Source organism: Dipodomys ordii, unplaced genomic scaffold (assembly GCF_000151885.1).
Source record: "Dipodomys ordii isolate 6190 unplaced genomic scaffold, Dord_2.0 Scaffold230, whole genome shotgun sequence".
In the NCBI taxonomy this organism is placed as follows: Eukaryota; Metazoa; Chordata; class Mammalia; order Rodentia; family Heteromyidae; genus Dipodomys; species Dipodomys ordii.
This window is the reverse complement of record NW_012267446.1, coordinates 20,920-40,024: the sequence shown is the minus strand read 5'-3', so window position 1 is coordinate 40,024 and position 19,105 is coordinate 20,920. Positions and strand designations below refer to the sequence as shown.

At 40.0% G+C, this 19,105-nt stretch overlaps 2 protein-coding genes across 2 annotated transcripts in view; both read left to right on the top strand.

The window, feature by feature from the left end:
• Positions 1 to 5,329, top strand: part of LOC106000609 (vomeronasal type-2 receptor 116-like) — a 37,249-nt gene extending 31,920 nt beyond the window's left edge. The window contains exons 4-6 of the mRNA XM_013035892.1: positions 1,018 to 1,245; positions 2,234 to 2,357; positions 4,413 to 5,329. Coding sequence (XP_012891346.1) covers positions 1,018 to 1,245; positions 2,234 to 2,357; positions 4,413 to 5,329 — 1,269 coding nt within the window. The remainder of the gene's footprint in view (positions 1 to 1,017; positions 1,246 to 2,233; positions 2,358 to 4,412) is intronic.
• Positions 5,330 to 17,589: 12,260 nt separating this feature from the next.
• LOC106000608 (vomeronasal type-2 receptor 116-like) overlaps positions 17,590 to 19,105 on the top strand; it is a 12,192-nt gene continuing 10,676 nt past the window's right edge. The window contains exon 1 of the mRNA XM_013035891.1: positions 17,590 to 17,792. Within this exon, the coding sequence (XP_012891345.1) occupies positions 17,590 to 17,792 (203 nt within the window). The remainder of the gene's footprint in view (positions 17,793 to 19,105) is intronic.

Here is a 19,105-nt window from a genome sequence, read left to right as displayed (position 1 = left end):
TGGCTTCCCCTCTCTTGTCTAAGTCTCTGTCCTGTGATGGCACACTTGGTGTGATTCTCTGGCTTAGGACTGTTCACTGGAACTCTAAAACTGCTGTCTATGGGAGAGCTTGTTCAGATTCCAGCTTCTCCTCCGCCATCTTCCCGGAACTCAGGTTGAGCATTTCTTCATATGTCTATTGGCCATCCTTCTTTCCTCTTCAGAGAAGTTTCTCTTTAAGGCTTTAGCCTACTTATTGATTGGGCAGTTGTTTCTTTGAGGATTTCTAATTGGGGCATTTAATTTTTGAGTTCCAAGTATATTTTAGATATGAGAACCTTTTCCATTGTATGGCTAGTGAAGATCTCCTCTAAGAGTGACTAGTTCTTGAAAACCGAATATTGCCTAGACACAAGTGGTTCACACCTGTGACTCACTCATGATTACAATTAACCACCAAAAAGACAGTGGGGGAGCGGTGGCTCAATGGACAGAATGATTACTTTGAAAAGAACAAAAAAAAAAAAACAAGTTGAGCGCCTAAACTGTGAGAACACACCACAGGGCAGGCATACACACACACACACACACACACACACACACACACACAGGCGTGCACGCACTGAGAAAGAAGTCTTGTTAAGGTAATCTTTCATAGTTGTCACAAATATTCTATGATTCTACTTAGTTTATTATTTACCTATATTTCAGACTTATTCTCCTATCAGAATCACAAAACAAGTGATTGGAATGCACTTTAGAGAGTCTGTTGGGGTCTATCATATGATAATTCATTATTTTGTTGGATGTGGCTAGAGGTTCATTCCCTTGAAATTGAGTTTCTGCAACCGATCCTGGATACCCAGATTTTAGAACTTGGTAACACTTTAGTCTGCTGTGGGCCTGCATTTGATACAGTTGGTTGGATTCTTGTGCTGTGTGTGAATCAGGGGATGGGAATGAAGAGTAATCCATTGTTCTGGGGTTTTGTGATAACACTGGGAAGCACTTCACCATACTATAATGTGTCCCTTTTAGCTGCATCCCTTTTTGAAGAAGATCCAATTTACCAATCCTGTTGGAGACCAAGTGGTTTTGAATGAAGAAAGGAAATTGGAAGCAGAGTATGACATTAAGAGCTTTTGGAATTTTCCAGAAGGTCTGGGACAAAAGGTGAAAGTTGGCAAGTTTTCTCCATCTAGGCCATATAGTCAACAACTGGTTTTTTTTGAAAATCTGATAGAGTGGCCCATAGGAATTACCAAGGTGGGTCATTTCTACATTTGTTACTCTCTCCTTTTAAAAAAATGTATTGTTATTAGGAAGTAGTTGTAGAAAGACCTTACAATTCCCTAACTCAGGTTATGATCACAATGCTTCTAGGCAATGTCACCACATCCTTATTTCTCCCCAGGGTCAGTCGTTTCTAACAATAATGGCATGATCTATGTATAAATGAGCAATAAGCTTATCCTGTTTTAAAGTTAGTTCAATGAAATTATGGCTCAGTGGTTTACATTTCAAAACTTTCTGTTTCTGGAAGTTTCTTACTAACAGATTCATGGAGAGAACAGGGGAACATATCATGACCAATATGTTGTTCTATGTTTGCATAGTGAATATTATAAAATTAATGACACCCGTGAATCATCATTCCAGCACTGTGACAAAATATCTGAGGGAATCAAATGAGAAGGCAGAAAGGCTTGCTTTGCTTCTGCCTGGAGATTTCAGACCATGGTTGGATAGATTGTTGCTTTTTAGTCTAGTGAGACAGGATGTAATGAAAGGAACATCTGCCAGTAAAATTCACCCACTTCATGACAGCTAGGAAGCCAAGAGAGATGTGAATGGCCCTGGGTACAGCAGCACCTCCACAGCAATTAGCCATGCTTTGGAGTGTGGGTTTGAAATTTCCCTGAGTGATTTCCTCACATGCTCTTATTCATCTGTAAACAGATCACATGAATTCAAGAATAAGATGCAGGATTAACTCCCATTTCCTAATTTCCTAGAATTAACATCCTACACTTCAAGGCTCCATGACTTCCCCATAGTATGAGTGCTGGGTGTTGAGGCCCCACATATTCTTCAGGTTATGTCAGATGAAACTGTAAGAAGGTTCAGTAAATTCATTTGCTGTGTGCATATAATGATTATGTGTTTTGATTATCATTTCCCCTAAATCACTGGAGTGTCTCAGATGTCAGGTGAAAGGATAAAATGTCACTAACTTTCATCTGAATATTCTCAGACTCCTCAGTCTGTGTGCAGTGAGAGCTGTGGTCCTGGATTCAGGAAGGCCTCTCTGGAGGGAAATGCTACCTGTTGCTTTGATTGCACTCCTTGCCCAGAGAATGAGTTTTCTAATGTGACAGGTGAGTCTGTTAGTTAGAGAAATTCCCCATCTCTCCTTCCTAACCTTCAGTCCATGCAAGCCAGTGGAGTGATCTACAGTAACATGGCAGGAACACACATGCACCTTCACGCCGAGTTCCAGGGCAACGTTAACCATACTTCTCCTTAGAAGAAACACCCACTTCCCCTCCATTACATCTCTGTATTTTCTAATCTATTACAGACTTCATCATGAGAATACCCATGTCCCCCTCTCCTCAATCGCATTTTTTATATTTAAAGAAAATGTTTACCCATGGTTTCCATTATTTGTAATACCTACTGTTTGTCTAGGACAAACAGAAAAGGTCAAAAGCTAGGTACTTATGACCATATAAGTTTATGTTAAGCGAAATGAACGCCAAGATAGGGGTGTTTATAATAACCATGTGATTTTTTTCTTTCATTGGTATGTTCCACCCCCATGGTATAACCCTTATTTTCAATGTATTGGATTTGGTGCCCTGCATCTTGTATATACATTTTCCTAATTTGGGGAGGGCAAGGAAAAAACAAACTGCTTAAATAGGGATACAGGTTGCCACATTTTAACCAGGAGATGTACAAGACACTATATTGAAAAAGAACTTTACAACTTTGGCATTCTTGGGGGACTACTTGGGGATGTGGACAAAGAAGGGATGGTTAGGCTAAAACAAAGCAGGAGGCAACAATCCTAGATGGGAAATGTACACTTTACCTTACTCATATAACTGTAACTACTCTGTACAGTATTTTTACAATAAAAACATAAAAAAATGGGGAACAATGCTCGATAGGAAAATACTCATTACCTTAATCATGTAACTGTAACCACTTTGTACAGTATCATAACAATAAAACATATATTTAATAAACAAGGGAGAAATGGACAAAATAAGAGCTAAAGACTGAAAGAAAGAAAATATCAAGGACCAGTTGTTGATCTTTGAAATGATATGCAAATCATCATGGAATTGTGGGTCTAACACAGCCTTTCATTTCTGAGTGCCTATTGCTGCTCATTTCTAATTAAATTTTATTTTCTATTTAGCATGCACTAATAATACAAGGGGCTTTGTTATGATCACTCCATGTCTGACACTGGCACTAGGCTGACTAGCAATTCTTCAAATATAAAAGATTCAGAAGTAGTTTATCACCTCCATTTCATTTCTCTTCTCCCTCCTCCACCTGATCTTTCCCAGAACTTATCAGTGGAGGAGCACTGTTCTTGATACAGAGGAAATGCTCAAGAAGTTTGTGTTTGGTGTAATGAGGATATTGAGGTTTGGATTAGACCCTCTTGTACAAAGTGAAGTGGTTGGGCTGATTCTCTATTCTCCATTATGTCTTGAATGAGTAGCAGAGAGCCAGAGTGGTATGACCTGTCAAGAATGCAGCACATAATGCTGGTAATCATATATTACACCTGTAATCCAAGCAATTTAGGCAGTTGAGATTTGAGGATGGAACTTCGATGTAATGACGTAGAGGAAACTCAGTAAGATTTTTCTCACCATTAAGCACCCAAAAAGCTGTAATTGGAGCTGTTGCTCAAGTGGTAGAGTGGTAGTTTTGAGCATGAATACACTGAAAAACGTCCCATGGCCAGAGTTCAAGCACTGGAGGAAAGACAGACAGATGGAAGGAAGGAAGGAGCTAGAGAAGGAAGGAGGGAGGGAGGGAAAGAGGGAAGGAAGGAAGGAAGAAAGGAAAGAAAGAAAGAAGGAAAGGAAGAAAGGAAGGAAGGAAGGAAGGAAGGAAGAAAGAAAGAAAGAAAGAAAGAAAGAAAGAAAGAAAGAAAGAAAGAAGGAAAGAAAGAAAGAAAGAAAAGATAAACATAAAAACGGAAAGGGAGGAGGGAAAGAAAGAGAAATGTGAGAAAGAGATTTGATGTGAAAGCATTTTGATATAGAGAGTTACTCTATTGGTATTGAACTCAATACAGGTCAACTGGTGAATCAGGGGAAATGAGATAGCTACTTGAATGAAGGGGGTTGAGAGGAAAGACAAACACTGAACACAAACTAATAGTGATTCTCACACCTCACCAGACATGGAGCAGTGTGTCAGGTGTGCAGATCATCAGTTTGCCAACATACAGAGGAATCACTGCATGAGGAAAACTGAGGGCTTCCTGGCTTATGAAGACCCCTTGGGTATGGCTCTGGCTTGCACAGCTCTTTGCTGCTCTGCACTCACAGCTGCAGTTCTTGGGGTGTTTATCAAGCACCAAGACACCCCTATTGTCAAGGCCAATAACTGGGCCCTCAGCTACATCCTGCTCATCTCCCTCATCTGCTGCTTCCTCTGCTCCTTGCTCTTCCTTGGCAGTCCCCACACAGCCTCCTGCATCCTCCAGCACCCCACATTCGCAGTGGTCTTCACTGTGGCTGTCTCCACGGTCCTGGCCAAGACCATCACTGTGGTTCTGGCCTTCACGCTCACTGCTCCAGGGAGAAGCACAAGGCAGTGGCTGCTCTTCTGGGTTCCTAACCTCCTCATCCCCATCTGCACTCTCATCCAGGTGACCCTCTGTGGCCTCTGGCTGCGAATCTCTCCTCCCTTTGTGGACAAAGATGCACAATCTGAACATGGCTACATCATCATCCTGTGCAACATGGGCTCTCTCACTGCCTTCTACTGTGTCCTGGGATACCTTGGCTGTCTGGCCCTGGCCAGCTTCACTGTGGCTTTTCTTGCCAGAAACCTGCCTGACACCTTCAATGAGGCCAAGTTCCTGACATTCAGCATGCTAGTGTTCTGCAGTGTGTGGCTCACCTTCCTGCCTGTCTACCACAGCACCAAGGGAAAGGCCATGGTGGCCGTGGAGGTCTCCATTTTGGCCTCCAGTGCAGGTCTCCTAGGCTGCATCTTTGCCCCCAAGTGCTACATCATCCTGATAAGACCTGAGAGAAATTCTTTCTCCAGGTTCAGGGACAGATCAGGTTCTGGAAGAAACAAACATTAAGATAAACATAGATGTTGCCTAGAATGTTTACAGGCTCTGAGAGCAATCGGTATCACATCTTAGTTTAATGTGAGGACTTCTTTGAACAAACAAGTTACTCTAAAACATTCCTCTGGTTATGTTAGAAACATAGCACATTCCCAACAAGACCTCCTAAATTTGCATTCTAACTTGGATATTTTATGATTCTTCCACTCTAATCTGTCCTTTATACCATCATACTTCCTAATGAGTACATTATCTACTGTGCTTATTCCTTTCTCTTTCCTGTATCAATAATTCTTCCTACCTATCCTATATCACTGCTTGAATATCACTATATTAGTATAGGAAGTTACTAGTATAGGAAGTTACGTTGTTGAACATTTCCATGCTTTCATTATGGTAACTCAAGTCCATTCTCTGACCTAGCTGAATATTTCTGTTCACATATTTTCTATTTTGCTACATTACTGTGTGTATTTTACTGAAAATCTCTCATTCTTTCTTTTCTTTCTTTAAGAATTTTAGAGCACGATGTTAATCTGTTGCAGTTTCCAACAGGAATTTATGAATGTATTTTTTAGGGAAGAAATGCGAGTGCACCAAAATAACTACAGTTGTCCAAATGAGCAGCTGCAGCAATCATTTCCTTATTGGTCATTATTTCTTATTGAAATCCAAAAATACAGAGTACACAATTGGCCAAGCAGACCCTTGTCATCCCAGTCCCTAAGAATCCTCAATATTAATGGATGGACAAATAGAATCATTTATAAGAAGAGAAAAAGCTCCCCAAGAGAGGACAAAAACATCAGATAGGCTCAGACTTCAAAACTCTCATTGATCTTTACAATTCTATGAGAACAAGAATGATTCAGAAGAGTCCCTAAGAAATCAAAGTGTTGAGGAGCTTGAAGTAGGAATATTGTCAGGCCACCACCACATTGTACAGCCAGAAGGAGTCCAATGGATAAACAAGCACATGCTTCAGAGTCCAGAGATCTTGATGTCATTCAATGCTGTAGCTGTGGCTCAGTGGAGTGACGTCACCCACACATGCATGACAGAGATACACATAGTGCTGTCTCTAATTCTGCTGGGCCATGGATGGAAAAGAGAAAAGCATCTGCACAGAAACAGAAATGTCTGGAATCCAAACAGATTATCCTACTTACAATGACTCAAAGAAGAGAGTGCTCACTGTTCTGTATAGGTGCTCATTTAATGATTGCCACTTCTGGTTTTCAGTGGTCCATTGGAGAAAAGAGTTTCTTCGAATTCCCTGCCTGGGATGGCTTTGAACTGCAATCCTCAGATCTCAGCATCCTGAGTAGCTAGGATCACAGGCATGAGGCACCAGCACCCTGCCATTGATGCTGTTTTGATAACTGACTTTCAGACATTCAATATGATTGTGATAGTCCCTCTGCAGTACTCAGAAAGAGTTTAGAATAATACAGATATTGTAATTTGGGGAAGAACTTAACATGATCAGAACCAGTACTGTATAGGTAGAATGAAAAAAATTTTTGGTTACCCATTCTGGTAACAAAACAACTATAAGAACGTATAAAACATAGGGAACTGAAGCATTCACACAAGTGGTGAAATAATTTTTACTGCTCTGTCCTACCATCTGGCTACCCAAAACCATTATGTTGATGTTTATGATTAAGAGGTGGTATTTCCAAGACTCTTCATGTATCTAATACATCAGTACTTACTGGGTAGAGATGCTTCTGTCTTTAGACACAACCAAGGGGTAAAGAATCAAGGATCTCTTCAAGTCTGGTGCATAGAGAAAGCTCAGCCTCCATCCTCAGGACTGACATACCAGGAGCGGGCTAGTGCCAGCCTCTGTTCCAGAGGACCGCAGCTGTCCAGGAGATGCTCAAGTGAAGGTGAGAAAGGATGGACTCATCATTGACCTTAGGAAAATCAATCTCCAGAGCTCACAATTAGCAAACTTGTGCATCTTATTGGACCAAATCACTAAGGACTTCCAAACAGAAATGGAAGAAGAGAAAAGAGACGAATAGCCACACTCGATTTTTGGAGGAGATCTTGTTAGCTATGCTGGCAAAAGATAGTGTGTCCTTTCTTCCATTGCTTCATTTTCTGCTTATTTTCTTAAGATCCAGTGATGTTCAATCTCCATTTGATTGGACTAAATTACATGTCATAAACGTGTTTTACTTTGAGATATGACAAAGTAAACAAGACCCAAGAAATAAAGGACCTCGTCTTACTTTTCATATAACTTCTAAATCACTCTATGTTCTTGTCCCCATATATGCTGCATAGGCATGCACATCTCAGGGAAGCTAAGAGGAGGGCAAAGAAGTGGAGGAAAATGGGTGAAAAAAATACAGCAGAGGTCCCATCAGCGGCACTGGTCATTGATAAAAGTGAACTAAGCAACTCAACAGTGATGATGGGAGGGTGGGAATGAGAGAGAAAGAGGAAACAGCTGATACTGAGCAAAAGGAAAGAAATGTACATATCACCCAATTTGGAAGAAACAGTTTTATTGTTAAAGTCTGTAAAGTTCATAAGCTTTGTAGATCGAGACAATGACAAGATGCATTGTGAAGATTTAAATGTGTTAGTGACTTTACTAAGTATCATTATGCCACAATAGTGTGAAATTTATAAATTACATAATCTCAATTAAAAAAGTGTTATTCTTAAAATATGGACTAAAACCTTAGGTAGTGTGTATTAAATTTTCACATTATTGTGGAAATCTATTATTAAATTCATTTTGAATTTCTTTTTTTTGGGGGGGGTCCAGTCGTGGGGCCTGAACTCTGGGCCTGGGCACTGTCCCTCAGCTCTTCAGCTCAAGGCTAGTGCTCTACCACTTGCAGCGCCACTTCCGGCTTTTTTCTTTTTTGCTTATGTGGTGCTGAGGAATCGAACCCAGGGCCTCGAGCATGCAAGGCAAGCGCTCTACCACTGAGCCATCTTCCCAGCCCTTCATTTTGAATTTCTATATTAGACACGTAATTTTTTTGCCAGCCAGACACCTGTGGCTCTCTTAGAAGGCTTGGATCTGAGGATTACAGTTCAAAATTAGCCTGGACAGAAAAGTCTATGAGACTTCATCTCTAACTTACAAGTAAAAATATGGGACAAGAGGTATTTGTCAAATGCTAAAATGCCACATGTGTATTACAAAGCCAAGAGAAGGACCTTGGAGCCCTGACTTCCAGGGCTGATACACACACACACACACACACACACACACACACACACACACACACACACACATAGACACACACACAGAGACGTTTTCATATTGAAAACATAAATGCCTATTTAATTCCCTTTACTTTTGCAACCCAACTCCAATAAATGTCAATCCTGTATTTAAATTTATTAAAGGAAAAGCAAGTGGTTTCATTTCTCATGAGGGTCTGTGGATATCACAGTGAGCAGTGCCAATGATGGCAAAGGCGCAACAGAAACACGAAGAAACAAAAAGGGTGAAGACAGACAGACAGACAGACAGACAGACAGACAGAATAGCCAATATATTAAAGCCACACAATCATTAAATGAAAATCATCCCAAACTCTGAGAGCAGAAGAAAAGAGAAACCCACGTGGGGCTGGTGAGACACCTCAACCCAGAGAGGGAGCAGAATAGCAGGAATAGACTATGGATCCCACCCCTGTCCTCTGGGACTGCTGCTCAGGATCTGCCCCATGTTGTTGCTGCTGAATCTGCGCCCAGACACAGGCAAGGCCCTGCGGTATTCCAGAACCACATGCAGTCCCACAGGCTCAAGGACAAGGTCTCCATCCTATGATGCTCACTGCCCCATGCCCCAGGGCATGCTGGGAGTATCCTTCCATTTCCAGAGCAGGACCCTGAGCCCCATATTCCCCCAGAGGCACCAAACCATGCGCAGGATTTTCCCATTACCTTCCCCCCCCAAAAAAAAAATTCAGAACTCTTTCTTGGACCTTTTATTAAATTTTAATTTTTTAAAAAATAATATTTTAATATGTTTTTGCTCTTATAATTTTTATTTTAGGTATATATGTTGTGTGTGCTTTTTTTAATCTCTTGATATTTTGGTCCTTTTTTTTCTTCATATTTTCTTTTTTTTCTTTCTTTTTTGCATGACTTAATTGCTATTCTGGTCATCCTCAGATATATACCCATCATCGATTATTAGACCATATCCCCCATTGTGTACATATTTATTCCAGAAATTTATTACTCAATTCAATACTTCTTAGCCTGAAATTCTTTAATAGCAGTATTATCTCTTTTAACCTATATAATTTTGTAAGAATTTTTATTGTTTACTTTTTCATGTCTCATTTCTATCCTTCCACTCCTCTCATTCTATCCCTTTCTTCTCACAATTTCACTTAGATAATTTTTAAGTTTCACTTTTAAAATTAACATTTTTGTCTTTCCAGTTTCTCTTGTCTCTCTTTTTTGTTCTCTCTCTCTCTCCTATTAATCTGTTCAACCCATTTCCCTCTTTGAGATTAGGACTTGGTTAATTTCACTCTCCCTTTACCTCTCCACATCCCTCCCTAAAGCTAATCATTTCTGGTTAGCCAAATTCTTCTTTGCTGTTTTTAGCTCATTTATCCATAATTGTTTGAAGATGAATAGATTGTATCTGTTCAACTAGATTGTATCTGCAACCTTTTGACTGTGCAAGTACAGGACTTTGTTGGTGCTTGACTTAAAATAGTGTTCTAGCAGAAAATTGGTGTTACTTTCATACCAAATGGGCAGAACAAGCCAGACAAACACAAGGAAAATGGCAAATCTGGGTATCTCAAATCCCACTCATGATAATCAGGTGACAGAACAGATAATGAATAATCCAGAGGAGAGTACCCAAAAAAGCTCTACAAACACTACTGCTAACATGATGAATGAAAAGATTGAAAACCTGCAAAGGACTCAGTGTGAGCATGATAGGGAGCAAGAGGAGGCAAACCAAAGATCAATAGGAGAATCTGATGAGTGTGAAGAAGCTACTCAAAGATTAATACAGGAATTGCATGAGAAGGTTGAGAACACTCAAAGAGAAATAAAGGAATTGTGTGAGCAGGCTGAGAACAGTCAAAGAAAACTACAGGAATTGGGTGAAATCGAGTAAGCTAATCAAAGAGTAATTCAGGAATTACAAGAGTGGGATGACAATAGACAAAGATCAATAGAGACATTCATGGAATCCATAAACAGACAGCTGAAAGAAGTCAGGAAGGCTACAAAAGGAATGCTGAATAGAGCTCAGCAGAAGGAATGGGAGTCCAAGGAAACCATAACCATTCAACTAAGTGATTTGAGAATAAACACTGAACACCAAATTAAGGAAGTAAAGAAGTTCATACGAGATCTAAAACAAAGCTCCAACTAAGAATTTGAAGCCATCAAAGCCAATCAATTAGAAGGAAAAGAAATAAAAAACAAAGTAGGAAGGCTTGACAGTTGGGAAGACCATGAAGAAGATTGAATCTCGGGGATTGAAGACAGCCTACATATTATAAAGAAAGAACATATATCTATCCAAGACAAATCCAAGAAATATGACAGACCTATTCAAAATTTGGAAGACACCATCAGAAGGCCTAATCTAACCATAATGGATGTAGAGGAACACCAAGAGGCACCTAGTCTAGGAAAATCGGTTAACAGGATCCTAGTAGAAAATTTCCCAAACATGCAAAAAGATAGGCCTATTCAGATACAAGAAGCTTTTAGAACCCCAAATAGACCACACCAGAACAGGAAATCCCACTGTCACATTATAATCTGCACAGGATCAATTGAGACCAAGGAAAAGGTCCTTAAAGCAGTCAAGGAAAAAAGATCAATCACATATAAAGGGAAACCAATTAGAATCACCTCCGATTTCTCAGCAGAGATAATTAAAGCAAGAAGAGCCTAGAATATCATATACCACTCCCTAAAGACACACAACTATCAAGCAAGCATACTGTACCCAGCTAAACTCTCCTTTATAACCAAAGATCAAATAAAAACCTTCCATAGCAAAGAAAAACTGAAACGATATGTCTCCACCAAACAAGCTCTACAAAAGATACTTAAAGATGCATAACATGGCAGGAACTCCCAAACACCTCTCCGTTCTATCCTTCAACATTAACGGACTTAACTCTCCAATTAAGTGACATAGACTGTCTAGCTGGATTAAAAAGCAAGATCCTTCTATCTGCTGCCTTCAGGAGTCACACCTTGCCCATAAAAACAGACACATTTTAAAGGTGAAAGGCTGGAACAAAATCTACCAAGGAAATGGCCCCCATAAACAGGCAGGAGTTGCAATCCTAATATCAGATAGACTTCAAATTAAAATTAGTGAGAAGAGATAAAGATAAAGGGATCTCTCCATCAGGAGGATATTACAATTCTAAATATCTATTCACCAAACAACAGAGAGCACCCAAATTTATCCAAGAAACACTACTTTCCCTCAAATGTCACATAGATCCAAAAACTTAATTGTTGGGGATTTTAATATACCACTATCCCCACTAGAAAGATCAATTCTGCAAAAACTCAAGAGAGAAACCCCAGATCTAAACAACTGCATAGACCAACTAGATTTAACAGACATCTACCGAATATTTCACCCAGCAGCATCAGAATACACATTTTTCTCAGCAGCACACAGAACATTTTCCAAAATAGACCACATTTTAGGTCACAAAGCAAACTTGTCCAAATTCAGAAACATTGAAATTATACCTTGCATTCTCTCAGACCACAAGGGAATAAAATAAGAACTCAACAGCAAAAGCCACTAAAGAAAGTCCTGTAACACATGGAAGCTGAACAACACACCGTTGAATCATGAGTGGGTCATGGAAGTGATTAGAAAGGAAATTAATATGTTCATGATATTCAACAAAATGAATACACAAATTACCAGCTCCTCTGGGACACAACAAAGGCAATACTCAGAAGCAAGTTTATAGCTCTGAGTTCCTACATCAACAAATTGGAGAGATCATAAACTGACAATTTAATAAGACATCTCAATCTCCTTGAACAATTCATCCAAAAAATCATACACCACAATCAAACAGGATTCATTAAGGGATACAAAGCTGGTTAATATAATTCATCACATAAACAAGAGCAAGGATAAGAACCACATGGTTACCTGAATAGGTGCAGAAAAGGCATTTGAGAAGATCCAACACCCTTTATGATGAAGATTCTGGAAAAATTAGGAATCCTGGGAATCCACAATACTATAAAGTCTGTATATGACAAACCTACAGCCAGCATTATACTTAATGGTGGAAAACTAAAGCCATTTTCTCTTAGCTCAGGAATGAGACAAGGATGTCCACTCTCTCCACTTCTCTTCAATTTAGTATTAGAATGCCTAGCTACAACAATAAGACAAGATGCAAGCATAAAAGGAATCCAAATAGGGAAAGATGAAGTAAAACTCTCCCTCTTTGCAGATGACATGATTTTGTATTTAAAGAACTCCTGGACTCCACTCCCAAATTACTCAAGCTGATTCAAAACCTTGGCAAAGTAAAAGAGTATAAAATTATCCCTCAAAAAAGCAATGGCTTCTCTGTATTCTAATAATGAGAAAAGTGTAGCTGGAATCCGGAAAGCAACTCCATTAGTTAAATAGCCACACAAAAAATAAAAAACCTAGGAATTAACTTAACCAAAGAAGTGAAGGACCTTTATGATGAAAAATTTGAAAAACCTGAAAAAGGAAATCAAAACAGAACTTAGAAAGTGGAAAAACCTCTCATGCTCCTGGATTGGAAGGATCAACATAGTGAAATGGCAATACTTCCTAAGTCTATCTACAAAAAATTTGTGATACCTATCAATATTCCAACCTCATTCTTCAAGGAAATAGAAGAGGCAATCCAAACATTCATATGGAACAATAAAGACCAAGAATAGCAAAAACGATCCTCAACAGAAAGAACAGTGCTAGAGGAATATCAATACCAAATTTCAAACTCTACTGCAAAGTAATAATATCAAAACAACTTGGTACTGGCACAAGAACAGACCTCAGGACCAATTGAATAGAACCGAAAACCCAGAAATGAACCTACAGACACATAGCCATCTAATCTTCATTAAGGGAGCTAAAAATAGAAGGGAAGAAAGACAGACTCTTCAGTACATGGTGCTGGCAAAATTGGTTAACTACTTGTAGAAAACTAAAGCTAGATCCTCATATATCACCCTGAACCAGAATCAACTCCAAATGGATCAAAGACCTCGAAATCAAAGCAGACACTCTGAAAACATTACAGGATGGAATAGGAGAAACCTTAGGTCTCCTTGGCACAGGCCAAAATTTGCTTAATAGAGACCCAGAAACACAACAAATCAAAGAAAGGTAGGACAAATGGGATCCCATGAAATTGCAGAGCTTCTGCATGGCAAAGGACATAGCTAGAAAGATCAATAGAAATCCCAAGGATTGGGAGAAGATCATAACTAGCCACACAACGGACAAGAGTCTCATATCTAAAATATTCCTGGAACTCAAAAAATTAAATCCCCCAAACAACAAATCCTCAAAGAAACAACTGCCCAATAAATAAGTGGGCTAAGAACTTAAAGAGAAACTTCTCTGAACAGGAAAGAAGGATGGTCAATAGACACATGAAGACATGCTCAACCTCCCTAGCCATAAAAGAAATGCAAATCAAAACAACATTGAGATACCACCTCACCCAGTTAGAATGGCTATAATCAAGAACTCTAATAACAACAGATGCTGGAGGGGATGTGGACAGAATGGCAGTTTACTGCATTGTTGGTGGGAGTGTAAACTTGTTCAACCACTTTGGAAAGAAGTATAGAGGTTCCTCATAAGACTCCATATAGAGCTCCTCTATGACTCAGCAATCCCACTTTTGGGCATTTACCCAAATGATCACAAACAAGACCATAGTAAAGCTACCAACATAACTATGATTATTGCAGCATTATTTACCATAGCTAAGATATGGAACCAACCCAGATGCCCCTCAGTAGATGAACGGATCAAGAAAATGTGGTATACATACACAATGGAATTCTATTCCTCCAACAGAAAGAATGGCATTTCCCCCATTGTTAGGAAATGGAAAGACTTGGAAAAATTATATTAAGTGAAGTAAGGCAGGCCCAAAGAGACATAGGTCCCATTGTTTCCCTTCTTTGCAATAACTAGTACATGTCTGAGACAAACAGAAACTGTCAGACAAGTTGGTGTTAGGTGAAATTAACCCCAAGATAAGGATTCAATGTTTTCTTTTTTCTTGTGATTGTTCCCAACATATTTATAAGCTGATTTCTTTGTTATTTTGTATATACTTTCCTCATGGTATAACCCTGCTTTTACTGTATTTGATGTTGGTATAATTTGTGGACGGTAAAGGAAAAACCAATTTACTTAAATAGAGTTACAGGTGGACGCATTGCAACAATGAGATGTACAAGACATTATGTGGAAAAATGAACTTTGCAACTTTGGCAGTGGAGTGGGGGATGGAAAGGGGAAGGGATGGAAAGGGAAAACAAAGGAGGAGGCAACAATGCTTGATAAGAAATGTACTCACGATCTTGTCCATGTAATTGTAATCCCTCTGTATGGTATTTTCACAATAAAAATAATAGAAAGAAAGAAGGAAAGAAGGGAGGAAGGAAGGAAGGAAAGAAAGAAACAAACAAAGAAAGAAACAAACAAAGAAAGAAAAAAACAAAGAAAGAAACAAAGAAGGAAAGAGGAAGAAGAAAGAAAGGAAAAAAGAAAGAAAGAAAGGAAAAAAGAAAGAAAGAAAGAAAGGAAGGAAGAAAGGAAGGAAGGAAGGAATGTAGTAACTTACCCATGTAATTATAACCCAGTCTGTATGGTATTTTCACAATAAAAAAAGTTTTAAAATTAAAAAAATAGAAAAAATGTGATAAAATATAAAAAAGAAAAGAAATTTAATAATAAAAGATGCTATTGAAGTGTTGCCAAAAGGAATATTATAACACCATTGGTAAATTAATATGACAAAAGATAATATTATATGCACATTACAAACATACAAATATTGGTGCTTGTTATGTTTATGTTTACATATGATGAGTGTTTATCATGACACTACTTAGAAGCTGAGATGTAGAACCAGGCTCCATTCCAATCAACACATGAATGGAAAAAGTGAATTCAGTAATACAGACATAAAGGAGTCTTGAGTATGCAATTATATGTTTGAGTCAGAAATATGGGAGAAAGTGGAGAGCATCATGTTCAGGTAATCACCCTGACAAATGCAGCAGTGGTATATACTGGACACCATGTGAAAAATGAAGCATACAACTTGTGGGTGGGGAAGAGAGGGAAAAACTGGGTAACATTATAAAAACATAAATGTACTCATTACGTGACTTACATAATGGCAACTCCTCTGTACAACACATTTACAATACACACAAACAGACAGACAAACAGACAGACAGACAGACAGAGATGCATAACACCCAACACAGATCCCCAAGTTTTCTCTCATTTTTGAAATGTAGGGAGACGAAGGCTTAGAGTTCTAGAGTAGATATCAATGACAATGCAGTAGAAACTGTTAGCTTCGCCAGCAAGGAAGTCTGACACATGGTTCAGGCAGAAAAGGCAAACTGCCTGCCCACAGTAGATGGAAGTGCTTGGAGAAGACAGAGGGAAAGGAAAAAGAGGAAAAGAGAAAGAGAGAGAAGGGAACTTGTGATGAGCCAGGACCACAGTGGATGTGGAAATGACCACAGAGTCTGGGGAACTTCTCACTGTCCTATGGAGGCGTGACCAGGGTGGTTCAGGAAGTGACCTCCGTGGATGAAGAAGTCACCACGGAGTGTGGGGTCCTTTACTCAATCACAGTCAGGTGACTGACAGGTGATTACTGGTTTCAGGCAGGTGAAGAGGAAGTGGGGAGGGTGTGTTCTCGTGGACAGATTTGACAGAAAGAGTAATAGATGAAGAGAACAGTATAAATGTTTTTCTTCTGAGCCAGCCACAGGTGGCTCATACTGGTAATCCTGGGTATAGAAGCAACAAAGATTTTTACTTCAGAAACCAAGTTAGGCCTAGGCCCCAGCACTGATGCTCTTGCAAGGTCTTGCTGGCTACCAACACCAAGTAGCATTTGAATCCTTACTTTTCCAACTTACATTTGCCAAGCCCTTCCTCATAAACATACGCAGCCAGTTCACCAAACCAGCCACCATGGTGAACTCTGTGCAGAGCAGGACCCTATGCTGTGACCTTGGTTTCACTATTATGAGGAACTAATAGAGGAGACAGATAGGGAGACATGGACAGAGCTGGCACCACACAGTTGTACAAGTGGTAACAAGAATTCCCAGAGCACTCTGGACATGATGGGACACAGCAGAGCAAGACCCATCCATACACCCACAGCTACCAGGATCCTCAGTGTGCAGGCCTGCTATGTTCCCAGAAAGTCACAGATCATAGAACATTTCTGTCTAACAGTGGACCTCCACAATATATTGATAGGTGCAGTCTGATGGGCAAGGACATGCAAGCACTGAAGAAGTTCAAGGTTCAGAGTGCAAATATCCAATTGGATATGTGCATTGACCTTGAAGTATTGATCTGTAATATTTGAATTCAGGGAGACTGTTGGTAACACCAGCAGCAGTAAATAAATGCATTAACCACTTCTGGATACTTATGCATGTGCAGTTGGTGTGGAAATCTGAATGGTTCATTTCAGCAAACTTCTGTGGCCCACTTGGCCCTGGATTGTGAGCCTGCCCATCCTTATGTTTGACGGTGCTCCGATAACTCTGACTGGGCGTTTTCTGGCCATGGCGCTCTATGACCATTTGACCTTCACATGGCATCTTCTGGTGTCATCCATTCCCATCATCCCTAGTGACCCTTGATTTTGTGTGATTTTTTCTGTTCAACCTTTTGCTTTCAAACAAATTTGTGAACAACTCAACAAGAAAGGAATCCATCCCTGGAGTTTCATTATCTACAGACTTGGATGAAATCATGGTCCTGAGGAAGTGGAGAGGAAGATTGTACACATGTTTTCTAACTTTTGTTTGACCTTGAAGCTGGACCCCAGATGCAGAGCCAGAGGGCAGAATGGGCTCTGTATTCCTCTAGGACAGTGGAGGCCTCCCAGGTAACAAGAAGCCACAAAAACTGAAGATCCATTTAGACACCTTCCTGACACAGAAATCAGAGTCTGCATCCAGAATCACAGCTCCAGGTCAAAGCATCAACAATGTTCCCTGTGGCTCTGACACTGCTTCTCCTCCAGCATCCACACCTGGTCAATTCCTCTGAAGACGGCAGACGGATTTGCACAGGGAAATCTGTGGTACGCAGCAGGGGGGATGTGGTCATTGCTGGATTTTACCCCCTCTATTCTTGGGAATTGTTCGTTCAAAGCTTGAATGATCCTTCCCTGCAGCAACATAACATTCAGTAAGTGATTTCTTGGCTTTCCTTAAATTGTGAATTTTCTCTTTGGGTTAGAGTCAGAGGTGGGGGAAGTTTGGACACAATCACTGATGTGCTCTGCATCTTCTACACTGCCCTCACTACAACTGCTCTACTTGATTTCAGATTTTCCTGATGAATATTTTTCTTTTATCCAAGGGTACAGAGTTTTCTGTCTGTCTTCCATTCCACTCCCCTTTCCAGAGATAACCCGACCACCCCTCCATCACTGTGACTCCTCCACTCATCACTGTTACTCAGGGTCACTGGGGTGACCAAGAGTCCATACAAAGACACTAAAGAGCAATGTCCCCATCCATAGTGCAAAGGCCGGGGAATCTTCAATCAATTCTGTACATTAAACTTTTCAAAACAGGACCAATGTTTGGACCTCCTTCATAACAACCTTTGTTAAGATAGACATTCAGTGTCTGCTTCTGGGGATATTTCATGTCAGCAAAGTCCTGGGAATGGGGAGCTGCTGGTCAGATCAGTAATAAGAGATTCAAGACATGTTTGATTTTTTCCCCTTAACTAATGTAAGTAAATGTCTGCCCTGATGTCCGTGTCTTGGCCTGTGTCCCATGTCATTCCCAGAATCTCTGCTTCCATTCCTTGTTCTCCAACATCTTCCAGGCTTCTTTATTTTTCCCTGATCATAACTTCCTAAACTAGATTTGAATGTTTTTTTCATATATATTGTCAGTAATGGGCTTCAACTCTGGGCTTCGATGCTGCCCCTGTGCTATTCAGCTTAAGGCAAGTGCTCTACTGCTTGCCCCACAGTGCCACTTCCAATTTTTTAGTGGTTTATTAGAGATAAGAGTCTCATGAACTGTAATGCCTTGGCTGGCTCTGAACCCTGATCCTCAGATCTCAGCCTCCTGAGTAACTAGAATGACAGATGTGAGCAAAGGTGCCTGGCTTTTTCACATGTTTTATACACACTTTCATTCATGCATTTGACCCAGGTGAGCTCACTACTTTCAGATCTACATAATTCTCTGTAAACTAAGGAAGTCATGGATGAATCTTCTCAGACAAGTTGTGTGGAAACATCCTGTTTGGGGTTGGTTTTGGAGAGGAATATTTTATTAAATGACAGCTATGTGAGGGATATTGAAGCCAACTGAACCTGGTGAGGATGTGAGTGAGAAAGATGGGGCTCATGTGTAAACCCAGCATTAGAAACGTACCCCATGGTAGGTGGGAGATGTCAGAGCTATCCTCTTCTCTGTCCATTCTCTAATTGAGCTGTGTGTGTGTGTGTGTGTGTGTGTGTGTGTGTGTGTGTGTGT